This window comes from Silene latifolia, chromosome 2, assembly GCF_048544455.1.
Source record: "Silene latifolia isolate original U9 population chromosome 2, ASM4854445v1, whole genome shotgun sequence".
NCBI classification, from domain to species: domain Eukaryota; kingdom Viridiplantae; phylum Streptophyta; class Magnoliopsida; order Caryophyllales; family Caryophyllaceae; genus Silene; species Silene latifolia.
The window spans coordinates 187,350,222-187,372,489 of NC_133527.1; the positions used below are offsets into that span (position 1 = coordinate 187,350,222).

General features: G+C 41.3%; 1 protein-coding gene across 1 annotated transcript; it reads left to right on the forward strand.

Annotated features, from left to right (window-relative positions):
• Positions 1-213: 213 nt before the first annotated feature.
• On the forward strand, positions 214-17,984 carry LOC141643841 (endoglucanase 11-like). Its single transcript, XM_074453163.1, has 5 exons — positions 214-525; positions 1,009-1,221; positions 1,319-1,519; positions 11,931-12,185; positions 17,042-17,984. The coding sequence occupies exons 1-5, from the start codon at positions 307-309 to the stop codon at positions 17,711-17,713; spliced, it is 1,560 nt and encodes a 519-aa protein (XP_074309264.1). The 5' UTR covers positions 214-306; the 3' UTR covers positions 17,714-17,984.
• Positions 17,985-22,268: the final 4,284 nt, after the last annotated feature.

A 22,268-nucleotide genomic window follows, 5' to 3' on the forward strand; every position in this document is an offset into this window, starting at 1 on the left:
AAAATCGGTCACTTTTTTTCGTAAAATTATCGCTTTTTCTACGGTCACACCAAGCTACATTCGTATAAGTGATTTTGCGTCTCTCTAATAAGTGGGTTGTGAATTTCAATAGTCGTTGTTAATTGAATTGGGGTTAGTAATTAGTGCGTAATTAATTTTGCAAAACTTTAGCCCCTAATAAAAGGAGAAACAGAACCTCTCTGTTTTCCTCCCTCTCTACTTCACTCTCCTAAAACCTCTTTAGGAGCAGCGAAGCCAAAACTCCAACAAATTCATTCAAACCCAAAACCGAAGTATCCCAAAAAAATGCAGAACATTCCCAAAAATGTATTTACATTCACAATTCCATTCATTATATTCACTCTCATCTCCACCACCTACGCCGCCGTCAACTCCACCACCTACGCCACCGCGCTCTCCAAGAGCCTCCTTTACTTCGAAGCCCAACGTTCCGGCCGCCTCCCTTATAATCAACGTGTCACTTGGCGTGATCACTCTGCCCTCACCGACGGTCTTGAACAAGGGGTTTGACTACTTTTTGAGACTGCTCTATTTTACTAACCTCGTCCCGGTCATTTGTTTACCTATAAATAAAAAATGTCCAACAAATAACTGGGACGAGGACAATAATAACTGTCTTTTGTTACCAAATACTGACCTCGTCCCAGTCATTTGTTACCTTCAATAAAAAATGTCAAACAAATGACTAGGACGGGTCAGTAACAACTACATATTGGCCCGTCCTAGTCATTTTTTTACCTAGAAATAAAAAATGTCCAACAAATCACTGGAACGGGGACAATAATAATTGTCTTTTGTTACTGAATATTGACCCCGTCCCAGTCATTTGTTAGGGGTCAGTAACAACTGCCTTATGTTATTGAATACTGGCCCGTCTCAGTCATTTGTTTACTGACAATTTAAAAAAATTGTTACAGTGACTGGGACGGACCTGTATATTAATGGGTCGGTCTGATGATAATCTTATTATCGTAATTTTGACTGCAGGTGGATTTAGTAGGAGGATATTACGACGCAGGAGACCACGTAAAATTCGGATTACCAATGGCATTTACCGTAACAATGTTATCATGGGGAGTAATTGAAAATGGTGACGCTATTAAAAAAGCGGGCGAATTCGAGCACGCTTTGGAGGCTATTAAATGGGGAACAGATTATTTCATCAAAGCTCATACTAGTCCCCATGTCCTTTGGGCTGAGGTTATTTTGAATTTTTGATTTTCGATTTTTTGAAAATTTACCGTAATTTACGTACATTTGTATTTTGGTACTGATTTGATTTTTGTGTATTGAATAGGTCGGTGACGGTGACACGGACCATTATTGCTGGCAGCGGCCCGAGGACATGACAACGTCTCGTCGAGCACATAAGGTTGACGAGGCGAATCCTGGGTCGGATGTGGTTGGAGAGACGGCCGCTGCCATGGCTGCTGCTTCCATTGTTTTTAGAAAGATTAACCCACATTACTCTCATTTATTGTTGCACCATGCTAAAGAGGTAAATGATTTAATTTTGTTGAACAATTGTCGAGTAATATCAGGTCTACCACGTTATCGTACATAGTAGAATTTTCAAAATGTGACTTATTATTGTTGGTATAAAAAAATATTCTTCTTTTTTTAACGTATTTAGAGATTTTGTTTGCATTACATATGTTGGTTGTTCCTTGTTTTGGTTGCATTAGTGATTAGTTACAAGAATTAGATATTCAAGAATGATGGTTTCATAAAGTTTATGGTATGAGTAGATTACTAACTCAATTGAATCTAAAGCATGATGAAAGTGGAGTAAAGGGCCTAATTGCAAATTATGAAGTACTCACTCCGTCTCATTTATTTGTTTAGTTTTATACTTTTATTAAACTACCTCTTACAAATTACAAATTCTCATTATAAACAGGAGATATCCGTCTATACTCTATAGTTATAGACGGCTAAATATCCACTCACTTTAACCACAAGACAAACAACAAGCTGAATGATGGACCCAAAAATATCACTATTTTAAGCATATTTGACCTGTTTTTACTTTAGACGGATATATCCATCTATATATAGTAAGACTAATTAATTGCTCACAAATAATAAAAAAACTTAAATAAATACTCCCTCCATTCAACTCCAAATGGTAGTTGATGGGGCATATTCTGCACCGCTGACCAAGTCAACACACTGAGCAAGGTCAAAGATGTCCACAACAAGTCAACGACTTATACAGCCTAGCCGATGCATCCCATCGGCCCGTTAGCCGGGTCTCGGCGTGACAACCCGCCAAAGGGACACATACCGCGTACTCATATCCAAGACCCCTCGGCGGTGAGTCAACATCGTCCGCCGGCCGCCATAGGTCCCGGCCGAGGGGTAGATCGATCTTTCCACCGCTAGCCACTTGGCCACTTGGCCACTACGTGACAAAAGGTGAAAGCCTATAAATACTCCTCAACCTTCATTGAGGAAAGGATCCCACAACAAAAACCTAAATACACTATTCATCTGGTAATATCTCCCTTATCTCTCTATCCCTTATCTCTCTACAATACATATCTAGCCAAGTAACACAGCTTAATCCTTTAAGTTTACTGACTTGAGCGTCGGAGTGAGTACGCTTGGCACCCAGCCAAGCCCTCAGTTCGTTCATTGTTGCAGGAGAGGTCGAGAGAGACGATAGAAGCAAGAAGGGTTCAACTCAAGACATTATTCTACAAGCCACGGGTGGTAACTAATAACTGCTCTGGAATTACACCCGGAACAATTGGCGCCGTCTGTGGGGAATAGACACTAGAAGCTAGTCACATTCATTCCCAAACAAAAAAAAAAAAAAACAACAAATCAACAAAAACCCACCCAAAAAGCTAAGAAAATGTCGAAACAACAAGAGGTATTCGTAACGGACGAAACCGAATTTTACCACGATGATGTCGTCCACAAACTGAGTCGAGCAACCCTCCACCGGCGGAGTAATTCAACCGAAGTCGGGATGCCAATAATACCCGACACACCGGTGCCACCAACCAGGTCACCATCATGGGACGGGTAGTTGACGTAGCAAAGTCAAGATGCTCCCCGGACCTAATCGCATACGCCCGCTCACACCGTCACGCCGCAAGAAGAGCGGCAAATGTCCGGGAGGCTAGGGCCCAAAATGTGACTCCGAGAAATTTGAACGGGGCACTAGGAGAAGCCGACCCAGCCAAGACGCCGGGGGAGCCCAAAGTGGGCGCGGTAGACCTAAGTCCTTCCCACACTCGGGGGAGGACAACGTCCCCGCCGCACGAACGAGGCTCACCCCGAAGGAGCCAGAGAAGTCCGACTCAGCAGAGTTGGAGAAGAAGTCCAAGTCGAAGAAGGAGCCCCTCCCGCTACGGGGGGAGGAGCCAGGCTAGGGATGCAAGGAGCCGGTCGCCGCGTGTCGTTCGACACGTGGTTAGGCAGCCCCTCAACGCCTACGTCTTGGAAGTCCCGGTGCCGCATAAGCTCAAGTTGCCACCTTTGTCATACAAGGGAGATAGTGATCCAGCCGACCACGCTGAGGCTTTCGAGTCTTACATGTCGGTATGGGAGCAGCCCGATGAGGTCTGGTGCCGAATTTTCCCAACAACTTTGCATGGGATGGCTCAGAGCTGGTACAAAGGGCTTCCCGACGGCTCGGTATACTATTACGCCGATCTAAAGGATGCTTTCCTAGCCCAGTACTCTTGTAACAAGAGAAGAGCCGTAGAGACATCTGACCTCCTGACTATCAGACAGGAGGGGGGCGAGTCTCTCCGGAGCTATGTGAAGAGGTTTGATGGAAAGGTCCAGCAGATTCGAGAAATTAATCCCGAGTTGGCGGCTTTCGCGCTGATGAAAGGCCTCCCAAGGGGAGCCTTAAAAAACGAGCTCATCAAGAGCGGAGGCACGGGCTTGAACGCCGCGAAAGTTGGCCGACCAAGCCATCAAGGTAGAAGACTATCACAAGACACGGGTAGATCTAGCGAGGCCGAACACTCGAAAAAGAAGAGTCACAGCGGGGACAATCGGGACGAGGGACGCCGCGACGACAACGGTTCGCGGTCCGATGGAAGACGCCGTGAGAATAATAGATCACGGTCGGACAGATCCGACCGGAAACAGACTCGGCGGGCCGGATGGAACTCGAGAACGTACCATCGAGGCGGTATAGTGAAAAGACCCCTCTCGTCGTATCGCCCGCCGAGGTCTTCGCCCGAGCAAAAACGAGGGCCGAAGTGGGAGAGACCCCCAAGCCAAAAAGTGACGGTGACACGAGCCAAGATCTTTGTGAGTACCACGGCCACACCGGCCATTTAACCAACGACTGCCGCCATCTGAAGAATGCCATAGAGGAACTGATCCGAAAGGGAAGCCTCGGCAAGTACGTTGCAAAAGGTCAAAAGACTAACGCCGGCAGTTCAGATAAGAAGTCCGTCTTCGAGCGGATAGGAGTGATTCATGTTGTCATCGGTGGCAACGAGAACGGAGGGTCCACTCATGGGCACAAACGACACCTAAACGAGCTGTACTGGCCATCAACTTTGTGCCCAACTCGGGGATCCCCCGCAAACATCCCCGACATGACTATCGGAAGAAAGGACTACGAAGGGGTCATCGCCCCTCACAGCGACCCGCTTGTAGTCAATTTGGACATATCCAACCACCTGGTCAAGAGGTGCCTGATTGACACAGGCGCATATACGAACATCATGTTTAGAGAGTGCTTTCTCGGCCTCGGCCTGAAGATCAAGGACTTGAGCCCCCGCACCAACCCCTATACTGACTTCTTTGGAGAGCTGGTGCCGCCGGGATCAATCGACTCCGGTGACGTTCGGCGAAAAGAACGCGGCTAAAAACGTCCTATCTGAGTTCGTGGTCATTGACGGCTCGTCCGCCTACAACGTTCTCATAGGCCGAGTCACCCTGAGCGAGGCCGACGCGGTGATGTCCATCGGGCCCTAACACCGCCGTACGTCTCGGACCGGGGGAAGCGCATAAGCTCGTCTCCAAAGACGAGAAGGATGAGGTGATCAACATCCAGATAGCTGCCCGAGGATGCAACATGCAATCCCTCAAAGAGGCAAGGAAGTCCGAAAAAGGAAAAAGCCCGTCCTTACAGCAGGAAGGCGACCTCATGGATGCAACTAGTGGCTGACTGGGGAGGGGTACCTATGATGAGCCATTAGGGCATTGGCAATCCCGTAGGAATTTATGTAGTCATGAGGTGCCCAAAATAGTCGTGGACACCCCAACGCATGTTTTTACCTAATGAAAAACCAGCCAAGCCTTCCATCAAAGCAAAGTTTTCACATCGCTTATCTATCAAGAAATGACGCCGCTCACATCGTCATACCGACAAGAGCGGCGATCGTTATGAAGAACTACAGCGCGTCGCATCACCCCAAGTAGTAGACGCCACTAGCTAGATCACCCCAAGAGGAAGACGCCGTCGCAGATCACTCCAAGTGGTAGACGCCACGTAACACGCTATCAAGAAACAGACGCGCTCACATCGTCATACCGACAAGAGCGGCAATCGTTATGAAGAACTCTGCCGCCGTCGCAGTCACCCCAAGTAGTAGACGCCACGGCAGATCACCCCAAGAGGTAGACGCCGTCGTCGCAATCACTCCAAGTGGTAAACGCCACGTAACACGTTATCAAGAAACAGACGCCGGCTCACACTGTCATACCGACAAGAGCGGCAGTCGTTATGAAGAACTACAACGCTGCCGCAGTCACCCCAAGTAGTAGACGCCACTAGCCACCCCAAGAGGAAGACGCCGTCGCAGCTCACCCAAGTGGTAGACGCCACGTAACACGCTATCAAGAAACAGACGTACTGCTCACACTGTCATACCGACAAGAGCGGCAATCGTTATGAAGAACTACAGCATTGCGTCGCAGTCACCCTTAGTAGTAGACGCCACGGCAGCAGTCACCCCAAGAGGTAGACGCCGTCGCGATCACCCAAGTGGTCGACGCCACGTAACACGCGATCAAGAAATGTACGCCGCTCACACTGTCATACCGACAAGAGCGGCAGTCTCCGTCAAGAAACCAACGCCGGCTCCCCCGGTCAATCCGACAAGAGCCATCGCACATTACACTCGCAAAAGCATTCGAAGTGTCTTGGAAGCATTGAAACACAGTTGAGATGCGCACTCTAAAATGGCCCCGGCCAAGCCGAGGCGAAAACAAAAAGGGCGCTCAATTAGGAATACAGGAAGATAACTCTGACAAAGATAAGATAAAGACCTCGGCCAGGCCGAAGGCGAAAGAAACGAACTATTATTAGAAGATAAGTTACAAGATTACAAGTGAAAAGAATACAGACGACGGCCGTCCCCACAGGGATAAGCCGAAGCACAACCTACCAAAGTTGTACAAAAAGAAAAAGCTACAACTATGTTCATACACCAAGAGATCGTGGGGAGGAGAGGCTGAATAATTGGCCCTCGGACAGCTGAAGCAGATCTGCTGTAAACTTGTTCTCATCAAGCAGCACATGGTAGTGAGGAGCTGAAACAGATCTGCTGTAAACTTGCTCTCCTAAGCCTGTCGCTGCCTGCCACCAGTATCGGCAGCCGCATCTTCCCAAAGAGGGCAACCCCAGACTTTTCTAGCGGCCCTCGGCCTTGGCCTCGGCATCCTCACCGCCCTCATCCTTTCGACTTCTTCCTTGGCCACCCTAGCCTTCTCAGCAAGAGCTGCTTTCTCCGCGGCCGCCTCCCTCTCCATCTTCGCCTTCGCCGCCTCCTTGGCCTTCTCCACCGCGGCTTTCTCTTTAGCCTCGAGCTTGTCATCAAGCAAAGACGTCGAACCCGCCCACGGGAAGGAACCATCAAGAGGGAAAAGCTCCCCGATAACTTCCCTAGCAGCATCTTCGGCCAAGTCCCGGAACTCGGCGCACAGTTTGGGGAGCATGACGGTTTGGAGCATATTGATGTCCACCTCCTTTTGCTTGATGATGGCCTCTTTGCCCCGAATCACCTCCGCCTGGGCCTTAAACACACCCCTGTATTCATCCCTCTGCTGAAGACAGAGGTCAGCACGCCCTTGCGCAAGGTTATATTTCTCCAGCAGCTTCGCAGCTTCGGCCGTCGCAGCCTCGGCCTTGGCTCTCTCAGCAAGGACCTTCTTTTCAGCGTCCTCCCGGAGTTTTCTCTCAGCCGAGAGCGCCTTCTCAGCATCTTCCCTAAGCCTCTGCTCATTAAGGAGATCCAGCTTTGCCGACGCAGCCACCTGTTTAGTGGCATTACGCTCGGAAACAGCTCGAGCAATGACCCTCTCCTGCTCCATGAGGCGAGCCCCGGTGACCACGTTCCACCTCGCCAACTCCTTAATCAGTTTCGTGCCTTCCTCTATAAGCTGGGAGACAGAGGCCTTCTGGGGGGGAGGAACGGTGGGAGTACTTTGGCCACCAACCTGCGGCCGGGAGAAGGAAACCTTCTGGGATGAAGAATTGACGGCGACGCGCTGATCACCAACCTACGCGGAGAAACCCACCGCCTGCTGCCCAGCGTGAGCGATAGCCGACTGCGGCTGGTCTGCAAAAAATTCAATTAAAACATCAGTATCAACATTGACCTATCAGGAACACCTAATGGCACGGCCAAATTCAAGCCACCGGACAGACAGATACCATGTTTGGCCTTCTTGGCCGGAGAAGGCACTTCCTTGCCAGCGGTAGAAGCCGTCCTTTTCCTCCTACAGATAAGGGGAGATCCCTCTGCATCAGAGTCCCCCTCATCGGGAATATCAACAATCTCCACCTTCTTAGGGGAAAGGACGGGAGTTGGAACTGGTGTCGACGCCGTTTTCCGCGTCCGACGCACTACGCCGCTAACAACCCTCGCTCGCGCCTCCTCCTCGCTCAAGGCCTTCACCATTGTTCCATAAGGTCATTCGGCGACGCCCGCGATCATGGGCTAGAGCCTTGGGATGCAAGTTAGCAACGGTTTTATCTTTGTGCAACCCCATTCTCCGAAGAAGGTCCTCGATAGGTCCGGTCCAAAGTGGTCTCGCAAAAGAAACGAAGCAAGAGTCAAGTAGAGGAAATAAATCGAGGTCCGAGAAAACAGGAACATTGAGAGCGGTGATGGGCCTCACACCGACCCCACTCACCCCGCGCTAGGGCCGGTATGAGGCCAACATGGCAAAGCGGCTCATCCCGAAGAATGATCTCGCGTCGGGGGATCCATCTTTTCGGCATCCCACTCTTGTCCACCTCGAAGAGCCTCATCGCGACCTCTCGTCCTCCTTCGGATGGACCTGCTGGCATCCATTTTCGATGTTTCGGGTGACCCATCTGTCATGCTCCGCCCTAGTCTCACACCGCAAATTAACCTGGTCTTTGGAAGGAGCAGGGCGCGGATAGTCGTCCAAGCACCTTAACGTACACCCACCGACCCTGCCAATCCTTGCAAGAAGAGAGTTTGTCGACAGAGACATAGCCCTGCTCCGTTTGCACACTATACCATCCGACGCGGCCAGAGATTGATGGTTTAAGATGATGAAGTCGGCGGAACAAATTCACCGTCGGAGCCTCTCCCTTAAAGAGGCAAAGCCAGACGAAGCCAATTATGGTTCTCATGGCCAACGGGTGCAGTTGGGCAACGGCAACGTTCATAGCCCTAATTATGGCCATAACATACCCGTTCAACGGAAACCGGAGCCCGTACTCCAAATGTCGCATGTACACGCCGGTGTGGCCCGGTGGAGGACAACAGACGGACTGACCCTCCCCAGGGATAACAATCTCATACCCCCTACCAAAGAAAAAATGGCCCTCGAAAAGTTTCTCGCCGGAACAACTGGCAAACTTATGGGACCAAACACGGTCAAGACAGATCTTACAGACATAGCCGTGATCCATGACGTACTGTCTCCCCTCACTAGGACGAGATGTTTCCTCCTCCTCACCGAAATCATCGCCAAAATCACCACACGAATCTTCATCCTCCCATTCCTCAAGAATTCGAGGATCAACTTCAGGGGAAGGAGATCTATGGCCCTCCGACACAAGTTTACTGGGTCCCGGCATCAGCAGCAGACATGTTTACAACAAATTACTAGCAAGGAAAATAAAAAGTTTGCTTGTTTACCTTAAAGAAAAAACACTCGCCGGATCAAAGATTCTGAAGATTGGAAGAAAAGGAAGCCCTTGAAAGTTTAGAAAGATGAAGATTTCAGGAAAAATTTGAGAAAATAAAATTAGTAACCAAAATCACGGAAAAATTGCCCTATTTATAGGGAAAAAGCCCATAAAGAAGGGCCAATCAGAGCACAGCCCATGAAGCAACAGCCAATCAGCGAGCAGACACGTGTCGAGCATGCAACCACGGAATGTCAATCGTCGCAACAGTTAAACGTCAATCAATGCAACAGTGACCAAGCGTCTTCAACACGCCCATTCACATCTCTTCGACTATTCATCTTCCTCAACAATTTCCTAGGTATCTGGTCACCGCCGGCCACCTGATCAACCAAGCCAGGAAGCACCGGCCGGGGGCAATCAAAATCAACCTAAGACTCTCAAAGATTGGTCTCGGCCAGCGTCATGTTCTTTTCCACATCGGATGCCCTTTACGCATCCATGTGGAGGGGGGATATGGTATACGGTACGGCCTAACAAGAGCCACGCCGATGCAGAAGAAGAAGCCGATACAGAAAAATTTCCTGAAAATACTTATGCAGAATATATGCTCAACGTACATCGGAGCCCATACCACGGCATAGACTACGCTGGGGGCAAATTGATGGGGCATATTCTGCACCGCTGACCAAGTCAACACACTGAGCAAGGTCAAAGATGTCCACAACAAGTCAACGACTTATACAGCCTAGCCGATGCATCCCATCGGCCCGTTAGCCTGGGTCTCGGCGTGACAACCGCCAAGGGACACATACCCGCGTACTCATATCCAAGACCCCTCGGCGGTGAGTCAACATCGTCCGCCGGCCTGCCATAGGTCCCTCGGCCGAGGGGTAGATCAGTCTTTCCACCTGCTAGCCACTTGGCCACTTGGCCACTACGTGACAAAAGGTGAAAGCCTATAAATACTCCTCAACCTTCATTGAGGAAAGGATCCCACAACAAAAACCTAAATACACTATTCATCTGGTAATATCTCCCTTATCTCTCTACAATACATATCTAGCCAAGTAACACAGCTTAATCCTTTAAGTTTACTGACTTGAGCGTCGGAGTGAGTACGCTTGGCACCCACCAAGCCCTCGGTTCGTTCATTGTTGCGGGGAGAGGTCGAGAGAGACGATAGAAGCAAGAAGGGTTCAACTCAAGACATTATTCTACAAGCCACGGGTGGTAACTAATAACTGCTCTGGAATTACACCCGGAACAATTGGCGCCGTCTGTGGGGAATAGACACTAGAAGCTAGTCACATTCATTCCCAAACAAAAAAAAAAAAAAACAACAAATCAACAAAAACCCACCCAAAAAGCTAAGAAAATGTCGAAACAACAAGAGGAATCTTCTCATTTCCTCCCAATATATAAGATAAAATTACACCCGGAACAGTAGTTATTTTTTTTGTATACTATTCACAAGTAAGAAGAATCTTCTCATTTCCTCCCAATATATAAGATAAAATATATTCATGTGAGATCTTCTTTTATTCGTCTTTAGGAGTACATTTAAAATATCAAACTTTTATAATTTTTACAAATGTGTAACTTAAGATATTTACAAAGTAAAACTCGCGTTGACAAACGTGAAAAAGTGATAAGTATCATTTGGAGTTGAATGAAGGGAGTAATTGAGACTGCGAGCATATTAATTTAGTTTTTAATGTACCATGAGGTACCATGGGAATTGGCATGAGGTTATAATTTGATTTTGTAAAGGAGACACAATATAAAAGAACAAAGCATCTTGCTTGTGACGGACAATATCCGTCACAAGTTGAAGACCTCTCACAATAAAGCAAGTGGGTTGGCAAGTGGGAGGGAAAATGGAGCACCCATACATATTGCCACTGCATCTTTGAGAGAGAAGACTATCCGTCTTCGATGATTTGATGACGGATAGTCTGCGTCTTCAATGAGATTTTGTGATAAAAGAAAAAGTGTAACTTTTATTCCCTAGATGTTGAATTGTTGAAAGCAACATTGTAATTAAATACTTTGCTTTTTTTTTGTGACGTGCCCTTGTACTTCCCATTCATGGACTATACAACCAGTTGTATATGTTGTACGGTGTAGAATCTGAGCTTTGTGATAAAGTATCCGAGCTTTATGTTAAAGAATATGAGCTTTATTAGAAAATATTGAACTCATTCATTTACATATTAAAAACATGAATTTTGAATTAGCTCAGAAAGAATACATATAAGCTCGAATTCTTATACCTTGGTTGTACAATGCTTATGGTACAACTGGATGTATAATCCTATTTGTGTTGTACTTCCTATTAATGATTTATGTTTGATTGATTCAATAAATTTTTGTTTAATTTTAAATTTTAAATTTTTTGCAAATGTCTAGAATGATCAAACTTTGTCGAGTATCAAACGCAAAATTTATCGGAATAATGAGATAACGTCATTGAATGGTACTGAATTTCGGTATCACCTTCCTACGCACACCATTTCTCACCTTTATATAGGGCTGCATTATGTATATGAGAAGGTGATATTGAAACTCAGTATCATCCGATAATACCTTATTATTGTCTAATAAACACATGTTACTCAAGCCACATGACAATGTCTCTTTCGTTACCCGACATTCTACGATCAAACATCAGTACTCCGTATGTTTTTAACAAAATAGTCGAGTCTGCCACTTATACAATTATACATTGGTAATTTGGTATCGATAACTCATATTTCGGACCGAGTGGTTGATTAATTACGAGAATGTTAACTAAATTTTGTAATTTTGTATAATGTAGTTGTTTGAGTTTGGGGACAAGTATAGAGGAAAATATGATGAAAGCTTAGAAGTGGTAAAGAGCTACTATGCATCAGTAAGTGGGTACAAAGATGAGTTGTTATGGGCAGCTTTGTGGTTATACAAAGCCACCGACAATGTAGATTATTTGCAATACACAATTGACAATGCTCTTAACTTTGGTGGAATTGGCTGGGCAATTTCTGAATTCAGCTGGGATGTTAAATTTGCTGGGGTCCAAATCCTTGCTACCCAGGTTCTTTTCTATTTCCAATTCTTTATTTCCGTCTTATATTGTAAGACCGTCATTTTATTAATTAAGCACTCGTTTTTTACTATTAATAGATGAATGCATCATTATTGATTCTAATATAATTATTTTAGAAATGCTAGAAATGTAGTGTGTGCCCATAATTTATTGGTCATTGTCTTTAATTAGATCGGACATAGGATGTCTTTCTGGCCTAACAAAATTTATTGCAATTTATTATGCACATGATTTGAATCTTAGAGAATAATATAGAAAATCAAACTTGCTTTTTAATTATTCTTACAGGGCGGTGAATCCTCCAATTATTAAAAGAATAGGCGAATCTAGAAATTTTCCCGCTCAAATTTTTTTACCTATATATTGGGCCTTAACATGTTTAATAGCTATCTGGTATTGGGCTTAACATTTTTGCTCATTCTATAATCTATACAAATGTTGGCCTACCTTATATATAATTTTTATCTGTGAATATTTATACAAAAAATATATTCTACCAAAGTATTTTACACTGTGTCATATTATATCTCAAAAATTTCGTGCTTTAGCACGGGATCTACACTAGTTATAGTATTATATATTTAGTTAATGAATATCGAAGTTTCTATATATGAATAAGGGAAATTGAAATTCTTACGACAATAATAGTAAAGACGTGTAATAGGAGTATCAAGTAATTCAATTCACCAAAGCAACACAAATTCTTGTTTAAGACAAAATTGTATATTTAGCTTAAAAAATTCATGAAAAGGATGCATTAGTTTCGGGTCGCTGTTATTAGTCACTTAATATACCCTTTGTCTGCATAAATGGTGTATTTATTTATCAATTAACCTATTTTGGGTGGAGAGGTTGGACCCATGTCTAAAGAAAGGAAGCACAAAATAGGGAAGTAATCGTAATTTGTTGTCCGTGATTTGCAGCTAAAAATGTTGACACAAACACAAATTAGCCGCAATTGATGTTTTGAATAATTGAATTACAATGTAATTAAGGACTTATGACTTAGAAAGTAAGGTATAGTAAGTGAAAATACGTATTGAGTATTATATAAGACGATTTTACCGTATCTAATATTCGTAAATCTAATCGATCTGAATATTAATCCATACACAAAGTTTGTGTAGTAAAAAGACAGAATTACGTAGAAGATGGAGTTACTACGTAGTACGTACTACATACACTGTGAGGTCTGCCGACTAATTTAGGTGACGTGCAACTCACGTGATACTATGCATGGGATCACGTGTTATGTATTTGCCTATAAGGGGTCTTTTTCAACACACAAACTTGAAAAGGAAATAAAGGGGACATGAGACTGTGGTCTATGATAGGCAATTGCCTTGAAGGATTGAATTCTAGCTAGTAAACCTCTTTACCATCTCTTTCCTTTCCTTAGCTTAATTAATGATGAAAAGGAATACCTTATTAATGTTCGATACAACTCCGTAAGTAGAGATGAAGCTAAGCATAGACTGATCTAGGTAAATTTTTCGAAAAAATACATACACAATTACCTCTTTTTGAAGAAAAAAAACTATGGTTAGATATATAGATATATAGTATGATAGATGTTTCAGTCCGGCTAAAATTTGGGATTAGCTTTGTCCCTGTCGGTAAGTCTAATTAAGTGACGTACATTTTACTTCTTAACTCCACCGTATGGAAATAGAAAAACATAAAGCGTTCAGGTAACAAAGATAAAACCCAAAATATAAAATGAAGTAGGATTAAAACAACAACTGCTCTTACTTGTGACGAAAAGTGACTTGTAATATCTCAAAACAAGTTTCCTTTTTAATATTAGTTTAATCGTTGTGAGACGACGTCACAAGCCTATAACGCGTTACAAGTGAGAATCTGTTGAATAGATGTTTGAGATTTTAGGGGTCGAGTTGACAATAAAATACTCTAGCCCCTTTTGTTACCCTACTAATAGGCAATGGTGATGCGTTTAACGTGTGTAAAGTTGAGATTTTGTAGCATCAGAAAGATGTGGAGTAGATATAATAACGTGGTAAATGAAAGCTTTTTCAGGTAGAAATTCAAAGATGAAATCATGTGAGTATATGGAGTTGGAGTTTTACTTTAAGAAAAGAGTGTAGTGTAGACCTGTAGACCTGTAGTACGTACTGTTGTAGTCGAAGTGTGGAATGTGTAGTAACTAGTAACCAGGAAGCCCCAATCAACGGGGGCCAGACATGTGCAGTGTAGTTGATTCTTACACTTGTCTTTTCAATCTATATTTATCACTCTACCTTCCCTACGCATTTATTTGTTAATTAGACTCACTATCCGTCTAAAGTAAAAGACAGTTTAAATATGCTTAAAGTGGTGATATTTTTGCGCTCCACCATATAACTTGTTGTTTATTTTATACTTAAAGTGAATGGATATTTGACCCGTCTAAATTATAGACGAATATTTCCCGTTTATAAAGAAAATTTGTGTTTATTTGTCTTTCTAGTTCTGAATGCTGTCATTTTAGTGATAGTAGTTCAGGCCCTATATTTTTAGACAATTACTCTCATTCTAGGAGTAATTAGACCGACCGAGCAATGTGAGAGGAAGATATCGAGATTTGGGTCAATGATGGGGCGACAACATCTCACCTTTGTTCGTGCTGATAGTAACATACTGAAATGATAACATTAAATTGAGATTTGTGACACATCTCAAAATTGATGTCTCCTCTACGGTTTGATTCCATAGTTGAGACTTAGAGAGAGTAAACACAATGCATTATACTAACATGATTAGCATTGACCTAAATTAGTTGTTAAAAATCATAAAATGTGTTACTTATAATCTAGGTTTAAACTCTGTCTAATTTAAAATAGCACTAAAAAATGAAAAATTAATGGTGTTAACCATGTTGAGGGAGAGGTCATCTTGAGGGAAGTGATAATTCCTCAATCTCTGGTGTTTAATTCATGAAGCTTGATATTCCTAACATGAATTACGGACGTATGATGACAAAACTTTTTTTTTTTTTTTTTTTTTTTTTGGCAACATATGATGACAAAACTGATTAGCATGTCTCACAATTTATGGTGGGTCTAGGCTTTATCCTCCACCCTCCACATAATTACACCATTTTGTGTTGTTCTAGTCCTCTAATACAAATATTCAAAAGTGATATAATACTCCGTAATACCTAGCTCGAAGATGTAATCATATATTGTTACTGTGTGGGTAGACTATTATTTCTATAATAATATGTTGAATTCAACTGAACTGAACGTAACTTTATTTAATGGAACTGAACTGAATTAAACTGAATTTATAAGAATTGAAATTAAGTCTAAAAAGTGTGGCCTAAATATTAATTAGACCTATATATATATCGGTTTAGGGTTTTGATTGAGACAGTCTCATTAACAGAATCAACGTTAATTTAAAATGAAAATACCATTAAGCACATGCTAGGGAACTACCAAAATAAAGACCGAAAAGAAGCGTGATAATAAACGAGCGAGGAAGAACGGGCCCAGTGAATGAGCCTGGGATCTGTCTTTCGATGGTTCTCTTCTCTTCTTGGATTTGCAAATCTGCAATCCATTAGATATCATATCGTAAGACATTGGTCTTGATCATTGACTAAAAATTAATTAGGGAATTAAATAAAATATTAGTATTGGGCATTAGTCATTCTTCATTAGGGACCAAAGCTACCAATTGTTGGTTGACGCAATGGTAGTATGGGGCTGCGCTTGGTAGAAAGGTCTGCGGATCGATCCCCCACAACTGCAATTGGGAAGTGTTTAAATACCGTAATCCTTAGACACGCCCGAAATCCGGATTAGTCGGCCCAATGTGGTTCGGATTATTAGGGACCAAAGCTCCGCATTTCTTGGAGCTGATTACACACACCTCCCTTTTTTGCTTAATTTATTGGACCACCTTTGACCAAGTCAGACTGCTCACTTGTTGACTATAGTCTATAGTTGTGTTACTTTTACAATTGGTCTTCCTTGTGACGGGTTATCATTTGTGACGGATATTTTGTGAGATAAAATGGTAACAAAATGGGTTAGTGGAGAAAGTGGACCACATGAATAGTGTTGCAGAGAGAGAAAAAATGGGTACTTTGTGAGGTAAAATGGTATCCGTCACTCAAGAGTGATATGTGCCGTCACAAACAAGAATTTGTGGTACTTTTATACCTTCTCCGATTTCAAGAACCGTCTTATTTCATTAAAATAATTTTCGACTATGTTATGTAGTAAACCCCCCTGTGTTTTTAAATTTTCTACATGGCAAGTTTTTAACAAAAACGCTTCTGACTCGCCATAACTCACGATCAAAAGTTCTGAAAGCAACGATTTTTTTTTCCCCAAATTGACCGGCTTTCCGAGATCTTTGATCTTAAAAAAAAATCAGTTTCTAAACTCGTGGCAACAATTACGGTGAGTCAAACTTTAAACTTTGACTGACCGTACCTCTTTGTAGTGTGTACTGAATGCGACAATTTTTTTCTTCAAATTGACTGTGTTTATGATATCTTTGATTTAAAAAAAAACGTCGCTTTTGGAGCTTATGATTGTGAATTATGTGGTCAGTCAGAAGATTTTTGGTAAAAATGAGGTTAACATGTAGAAAATAAAAAAACACGGAATTACTACGTTGAATATCCCTGTATAGTACTATCAAACTACCCATAATTCATTCGATGTAGTTATTGAAACATTTTTCATCTCGGGTCGTTCAGAATTACTAACACAACGATAAGGCTCTATATATCCGATATATGACGATCCTTGTAAATGGGCCATTAAGGTATTAGGGTAATGTTTACATTTATACAATTTGCTTGACGTTATTCCAACCTCTTTATTTTGCAGTTATTAATGAGGGAAAACAACAAAGAGCACAAAAAAACACTTGAAGAGTATCATTCAAAGGCAAAACATTACATATGCTCATGCCTAAACAAGAACAACAACGGAACCAACGTCGACCGTACACCAGGAGGTCTCTTATACGTAAGACAATGGAACAACATGCAATACGTATCTTCAGCAACATTTCTACTCTCTTTATACTCAGATTTCCTTAAATCCACTAATCAACTTCTACATTGCCCTAAACAATCCTCCATAACCCATGAACAAATCCTAGGGTTTGCGAAATCACAAGTTGATTATATCCTGGGAGCCAATCCCATGAATATGAGTTATCTGGTCGGGTATGGGTCGAGTTATCCTAAACGAGTGCACCACAGAAGTGCCTCGATTGTGCCATTTAGGGATAATAAGGCGTTCATCGGGTGTACTCAAGGGTATGATAATTGGTATGGGAAGGTTGATCCAAACCCTAATGTTTTAGTTGGGGCGCTCGTCGGAGGACCGGATTTTGAGGATGGTTTTAGTGATGATAGAGGGAATTATGTGCAAACTGAAGCATGTACTTATAATACAGCTCCTTTGGTAGGAGTTTTTGCTAAGTTAAATGAACTAGAAGGGATTGAAGAAGGTCCTAAAGATTACTCATTTTCAATTGCATCCTCTAAGTAAGAAAATTCATATATTAAGAATGCTTTAAGAAGTGATGTTCATATTTATGCTTTTGAGTTTTAGGATGTGAAAGCATATATATTATATATAGAGCTTTATATCTTTATATAGTGGTGTAATCCCTATTTAATGTTAGGGAAATTTGTGCATCATCACATTTCATATTTTTTTTTTTTTTTTTTAACTTTGTAATAAGTGTTGTCTTGTGAATATATTTCCTAAGTTAATACTATGAAATTATGAAAACCAATTGATATCATCACAAGAAAAAGTAACAAGAATTGTGTATTATGAAATAGTGTTGAGTATAAAATTATGTCAGGTCTCGAACCAGCAGTTTAAGTAGGTTTCTTGATATGTTATCAGTGTGATCAAAAGATCTCACGGTTTAAGTCTCACCCTTCCTTCCCAAAGTGGAATACTAGTCCATTCTAAATATTAGACAATAATGTCTAACAAGTTCAAGACAAATCAGTTTGTATTTCCGGTGACAAATTATTCATGTTTTAAAATAAACGAACTAATTTTAGATAACATGCGATATATGACGTATTAATAATATCATCTTATGAGGCATGTATTACTTGTTCACCCAAATTTTAGGCTACAAAGTTGCATCACCACAATTAACCTCATACATACTATAATTATCCATAGTACATAAAATATAAATAGCCAACTTTGTTTAAATTCCAAAATAAGCATTTTGAATAATAACACAAACAAATAAAGAAGAAAATAATAAAATTCTCTCTTCAATCTCATCATCACCCAACTATGGCCATTTCAAAACAATTGCTTGCTATAATATTATCCATGATGTTAGTGTTTACCTTTGTTAATGTAAATGAAGCTAAAGATGTTTCATATGGTGCAATAGGAGGCGGCGACCACCCATCCTGTAAAGGTAGTGCATGTTTGGGTAAACCGGTTAACCCGCCACCAGAGCGTATATATCATTTAGATGTTGGTTGTGGTACCAAGTGTGGCCAACGACGACCGGCTAACCCTACGCCCAAATACAGAGTTGCGTCAGCTACCCCCCCAGAGCGTATATATCATTTAGCTGTTGGTAGCCCAGAGCACAAATCCAAAATTGCAAACCGTAAGATAATTACTAATTAAGGGCGATAACAATGGTAACATATAAGAAGTTTCATATCATATTGCGAATGATTAGGGAAGTTGTACTCGATTTAAGATAAACTCAATGTTTAGTCTTGTATAATGTTGGGTTGATAATGATTGTAATTTTACAAAATGCTTCCTTATGTATTTATTTCATTTAATAAATGTGACTCTTAATCAATTACTTTTAATGTTACACTTGTGGAACATTTATCTTTCGTTATTATTTTTTTTGGTGACGAAGAAACCCGCAGCCGCTATATATAGCTTTGTTATTATTTTTGTAGTGTTTTTCCCGAAGGGTTGGTGAATAATTTATGAAACAGGAAAAAGTTGTGGATAAAATGAAAAGTAGGAATAATACTAAACTTATGTTATGTCGTTGCAATACAACTTTTTATTAATCAAGGTTACCACAGACGTATATAAAGGGGTGTTGGAATGGAATGGAACTAGGTTTAAATCTGTGAAGATTCACGGGATTGCTTTAAAAATTTAATATTAACAATTACATGGAAAACTTACTCCTTGCTTAATAACTCATTTTATATAATTATAACACTTTGTTAATAATAATGATAATGCATGTCAATACGTAATTTCATTGAGTTGAATTGCATAGATTACAAAGAGTACAAGACTTTGTTTATATACTAATTACAATTAAAAGGCAATCTACCCTAACAACTTAAAGTAGCCGTAATGCATAACTTATGGTACAAGCATGAGATCAACTAAGAATATTTACATGATATTGTAGGATAATTTTGACCTAAAGAATATTCACAAATATGGTTAGAAATATTTACGATATTATTCTCAATATTCCCCCGCAAGATGGACGTTGGTACGAAAAGTCCAATCTTGGAGAGAGGATGGTGGTGCGCCGGTAGAAACGAGACGGTGGATAGGTGGCCTACTAACGGTGGAGGCCAGGGCAGTTTTTAAGGATGATGAGGTGGTTCGATCCCAACACTGGGACGGGGTGATGCAATATAATGTTGATCTTTGGTGATGGGTCGGGAGTGTCATGGGTTGTTTCGGCGTCGCAACGAGGTGTCCGGAGATGATGGGTGACGATGTTGGAATACGTAAGTTGAAAAAGAAGGGTGGGTTGGCCAGCAACAGAGTTTGGTTGAAGAATTTTTTTTTTTTTTTTAATATATTAAATAAACATGTGTTTGGTGAGAGGTTTCATGACAATTTAGGTTGTTGCCATGTTAGAGCGATTGAGGATAGTGAAAATTAAAGGCCAAGGAGGTAAGGCTCCATAAGATTCCCAGACGGCGAGTTGGCCGGTGTGCTAAGGTTAGTGGTTTCAATAGACGATGAATTTTTATTTTTTTTGACACTCCCTTGGCTAGCAGCACCTCGTCTTAGCCAAATTTCATCGTCGGTTGAAACACAGTAAGAATTTGTAGGATACAAAAGTGATGAGTTTGTGTTTAATTTGGATGAATATGAACCACCACCATAATAAGCGTTTGGTAGTGGGGTATTATGGTTTGCAATGGATAGACATAATAGGTGTAAGGTTGTTCTATCAACTGAACATCGTACAAAAACAAGAAAATAGTATGGGTTTGGCCGGCAAAGTAAGCTTTAAAAACGGGTATTTTTGATTGTGATGAGGGTTTGTACCAAGAAGGTGGTTGTTAAGTGGTGATGGCTGGGATGGTGCATGGTGCCATAATATTGGATTCGATACCATGGAATAGCAGAGTTTGGGTTTGCCATAATGCCAAGATGGATGGGAGACAGGGAGTTTGATACGGTTATAATAATATCAATATTAATAATAATCTTTGTGGTTGGTTGTTGCGGAATTTGGTGGGTGGTAATATGCAATTTTTTGTGATGGCCGAGAAGGTGTTGGCCGAGTCTTATTCGTGTGGGTTTGCTGCGATTCCGGGTGTTGGCAGCGGAAACGAGGTTGTAGATATAGGTTGACCAAGGTAGGTGGTTCGGATTCGATGTCAGTAAGACATTGAGAGTAGTTTATATGGTATATACTTGTGTACGTAAAAAAAATTAAACAATGTAAGAAGGTTGGCTATGTGAAGCAGTTGGTTGGTATTCACTTTATTTGCAAGAAACTGGTTTTGGCATGACAGGGTTCAGTGTTGGCCGAATAATAGTGATGGCCAAGGGTAAACAAATTTGAATGGTGGGTTGGATGCAATAGGTAAAGCTTCATACGGGTATTTTTGGTTGTGGTAATGACAATAGATGGTGGATGTAAGGTGGGGCCCGGGTTTGCGTGGCCGTGAGCATGGTTGTTATTTTAACCGTGATGAAAAAGGTTGTGGCCATAGTTTTTGGACTGGTGGCTGAAAGGGTGGTAGCGAAAATATAGATGTGGGGTTTGATGCAATTCTATGGTTGGTGGGAGCGGAAGAGCGGTTATAGGTATAGGCCGAGTGATCAAAATCGGGTTTTGGGTGGGTTAACTTCCGGCCTAAGGATCTACTCCGAGGTGTTAGCCTCTATCAAGAGCACGAGGCTCTGATACCATGATAGAATTATGAAAGATTGAATTTCATTGAGTTGAATTGCATAGATTACAAAGAGTACAAGACTTTGTTTATATACTAATTACAATTAAAAGGCAATCTACCCTAACAACTTAAAGTAGCCGTAATGCATAACTTATGTTACAAGCATGAGATCAACTAAGAATATTTACATGATATTGTAGGATAATTTTGACCTAAAGAATATTCACAAATATGGTTAGAAATATTTACGATATTATTCTCAATACATAGTTATATATGTTCGGAAATGAAAGAAAAAATTAGATTTTATTATTTTTTTATTGTTAAGCATATTAAAATAATAACTATATTTTTTAAAAATTGGGAGTGACTGTAGTAGCTAATATTTAATAAAATTATAGCATATTCAAATTTACCAATCTTTTTCATGCACTGATCTTTTTAATAATATTGACTATGGTTACTATAGTATGCTGTATGCATAAAATTTTCCAACATTTTGGGAAAACATTTTACCCATTTTATGTGAAAAATATTTTAATTTATTTCCTAAAAAATGGCCAATATATATTTTTGAATTTAGCGAATCACTAATAAAATCCTTATTTTAGTTGTTTTAGCAGTGTGAACATTTAAATTTGACTTTTCGAAATAAAATAGGGAATAGCATTGAAATTCTATTTTATAATAGGTAACTTTTAACTACTCTCTAAATTTATTTTTCGGAAAATTCACGTGGTACCCTCAAACTTTGCTATTTTTCACGTGGTACCCAACTTTTTAAGTTTGTGCACATGATATCCTTGAAATTTGATTTTCAAGCACAACAAGTCCTTTTTATCGTTTTTAAAATTTTTAATTGAGCTTAAGTTATAGACCAGAAATCGGAATTGACTAATTTTTTTTTCCAAATTGATTAACTCTTCGAG

Coding starts and splice junctions, on each gene's coding strand:
- LOC141643841 (XM_074453163.1), top strand. CDS start 307: ATGCAGAACATTCCCAAAAATGTATTTACATTCACAATTCCATTCATT. Junction 1,222..1,318: donor CCCATGTCCTTTGGGCTGAG/GTTATTTTGAAT, acceptor TGTATTGAATAG/GTCGGTGACGGTGACACGGA. Junction 12,186..17,041: donor TCCAAATCCTTGCTACCCAG/GTTCTTTTCTAT, acceptor TTTATTTTGCAG/TTATTAATGAGGGAAAACAA.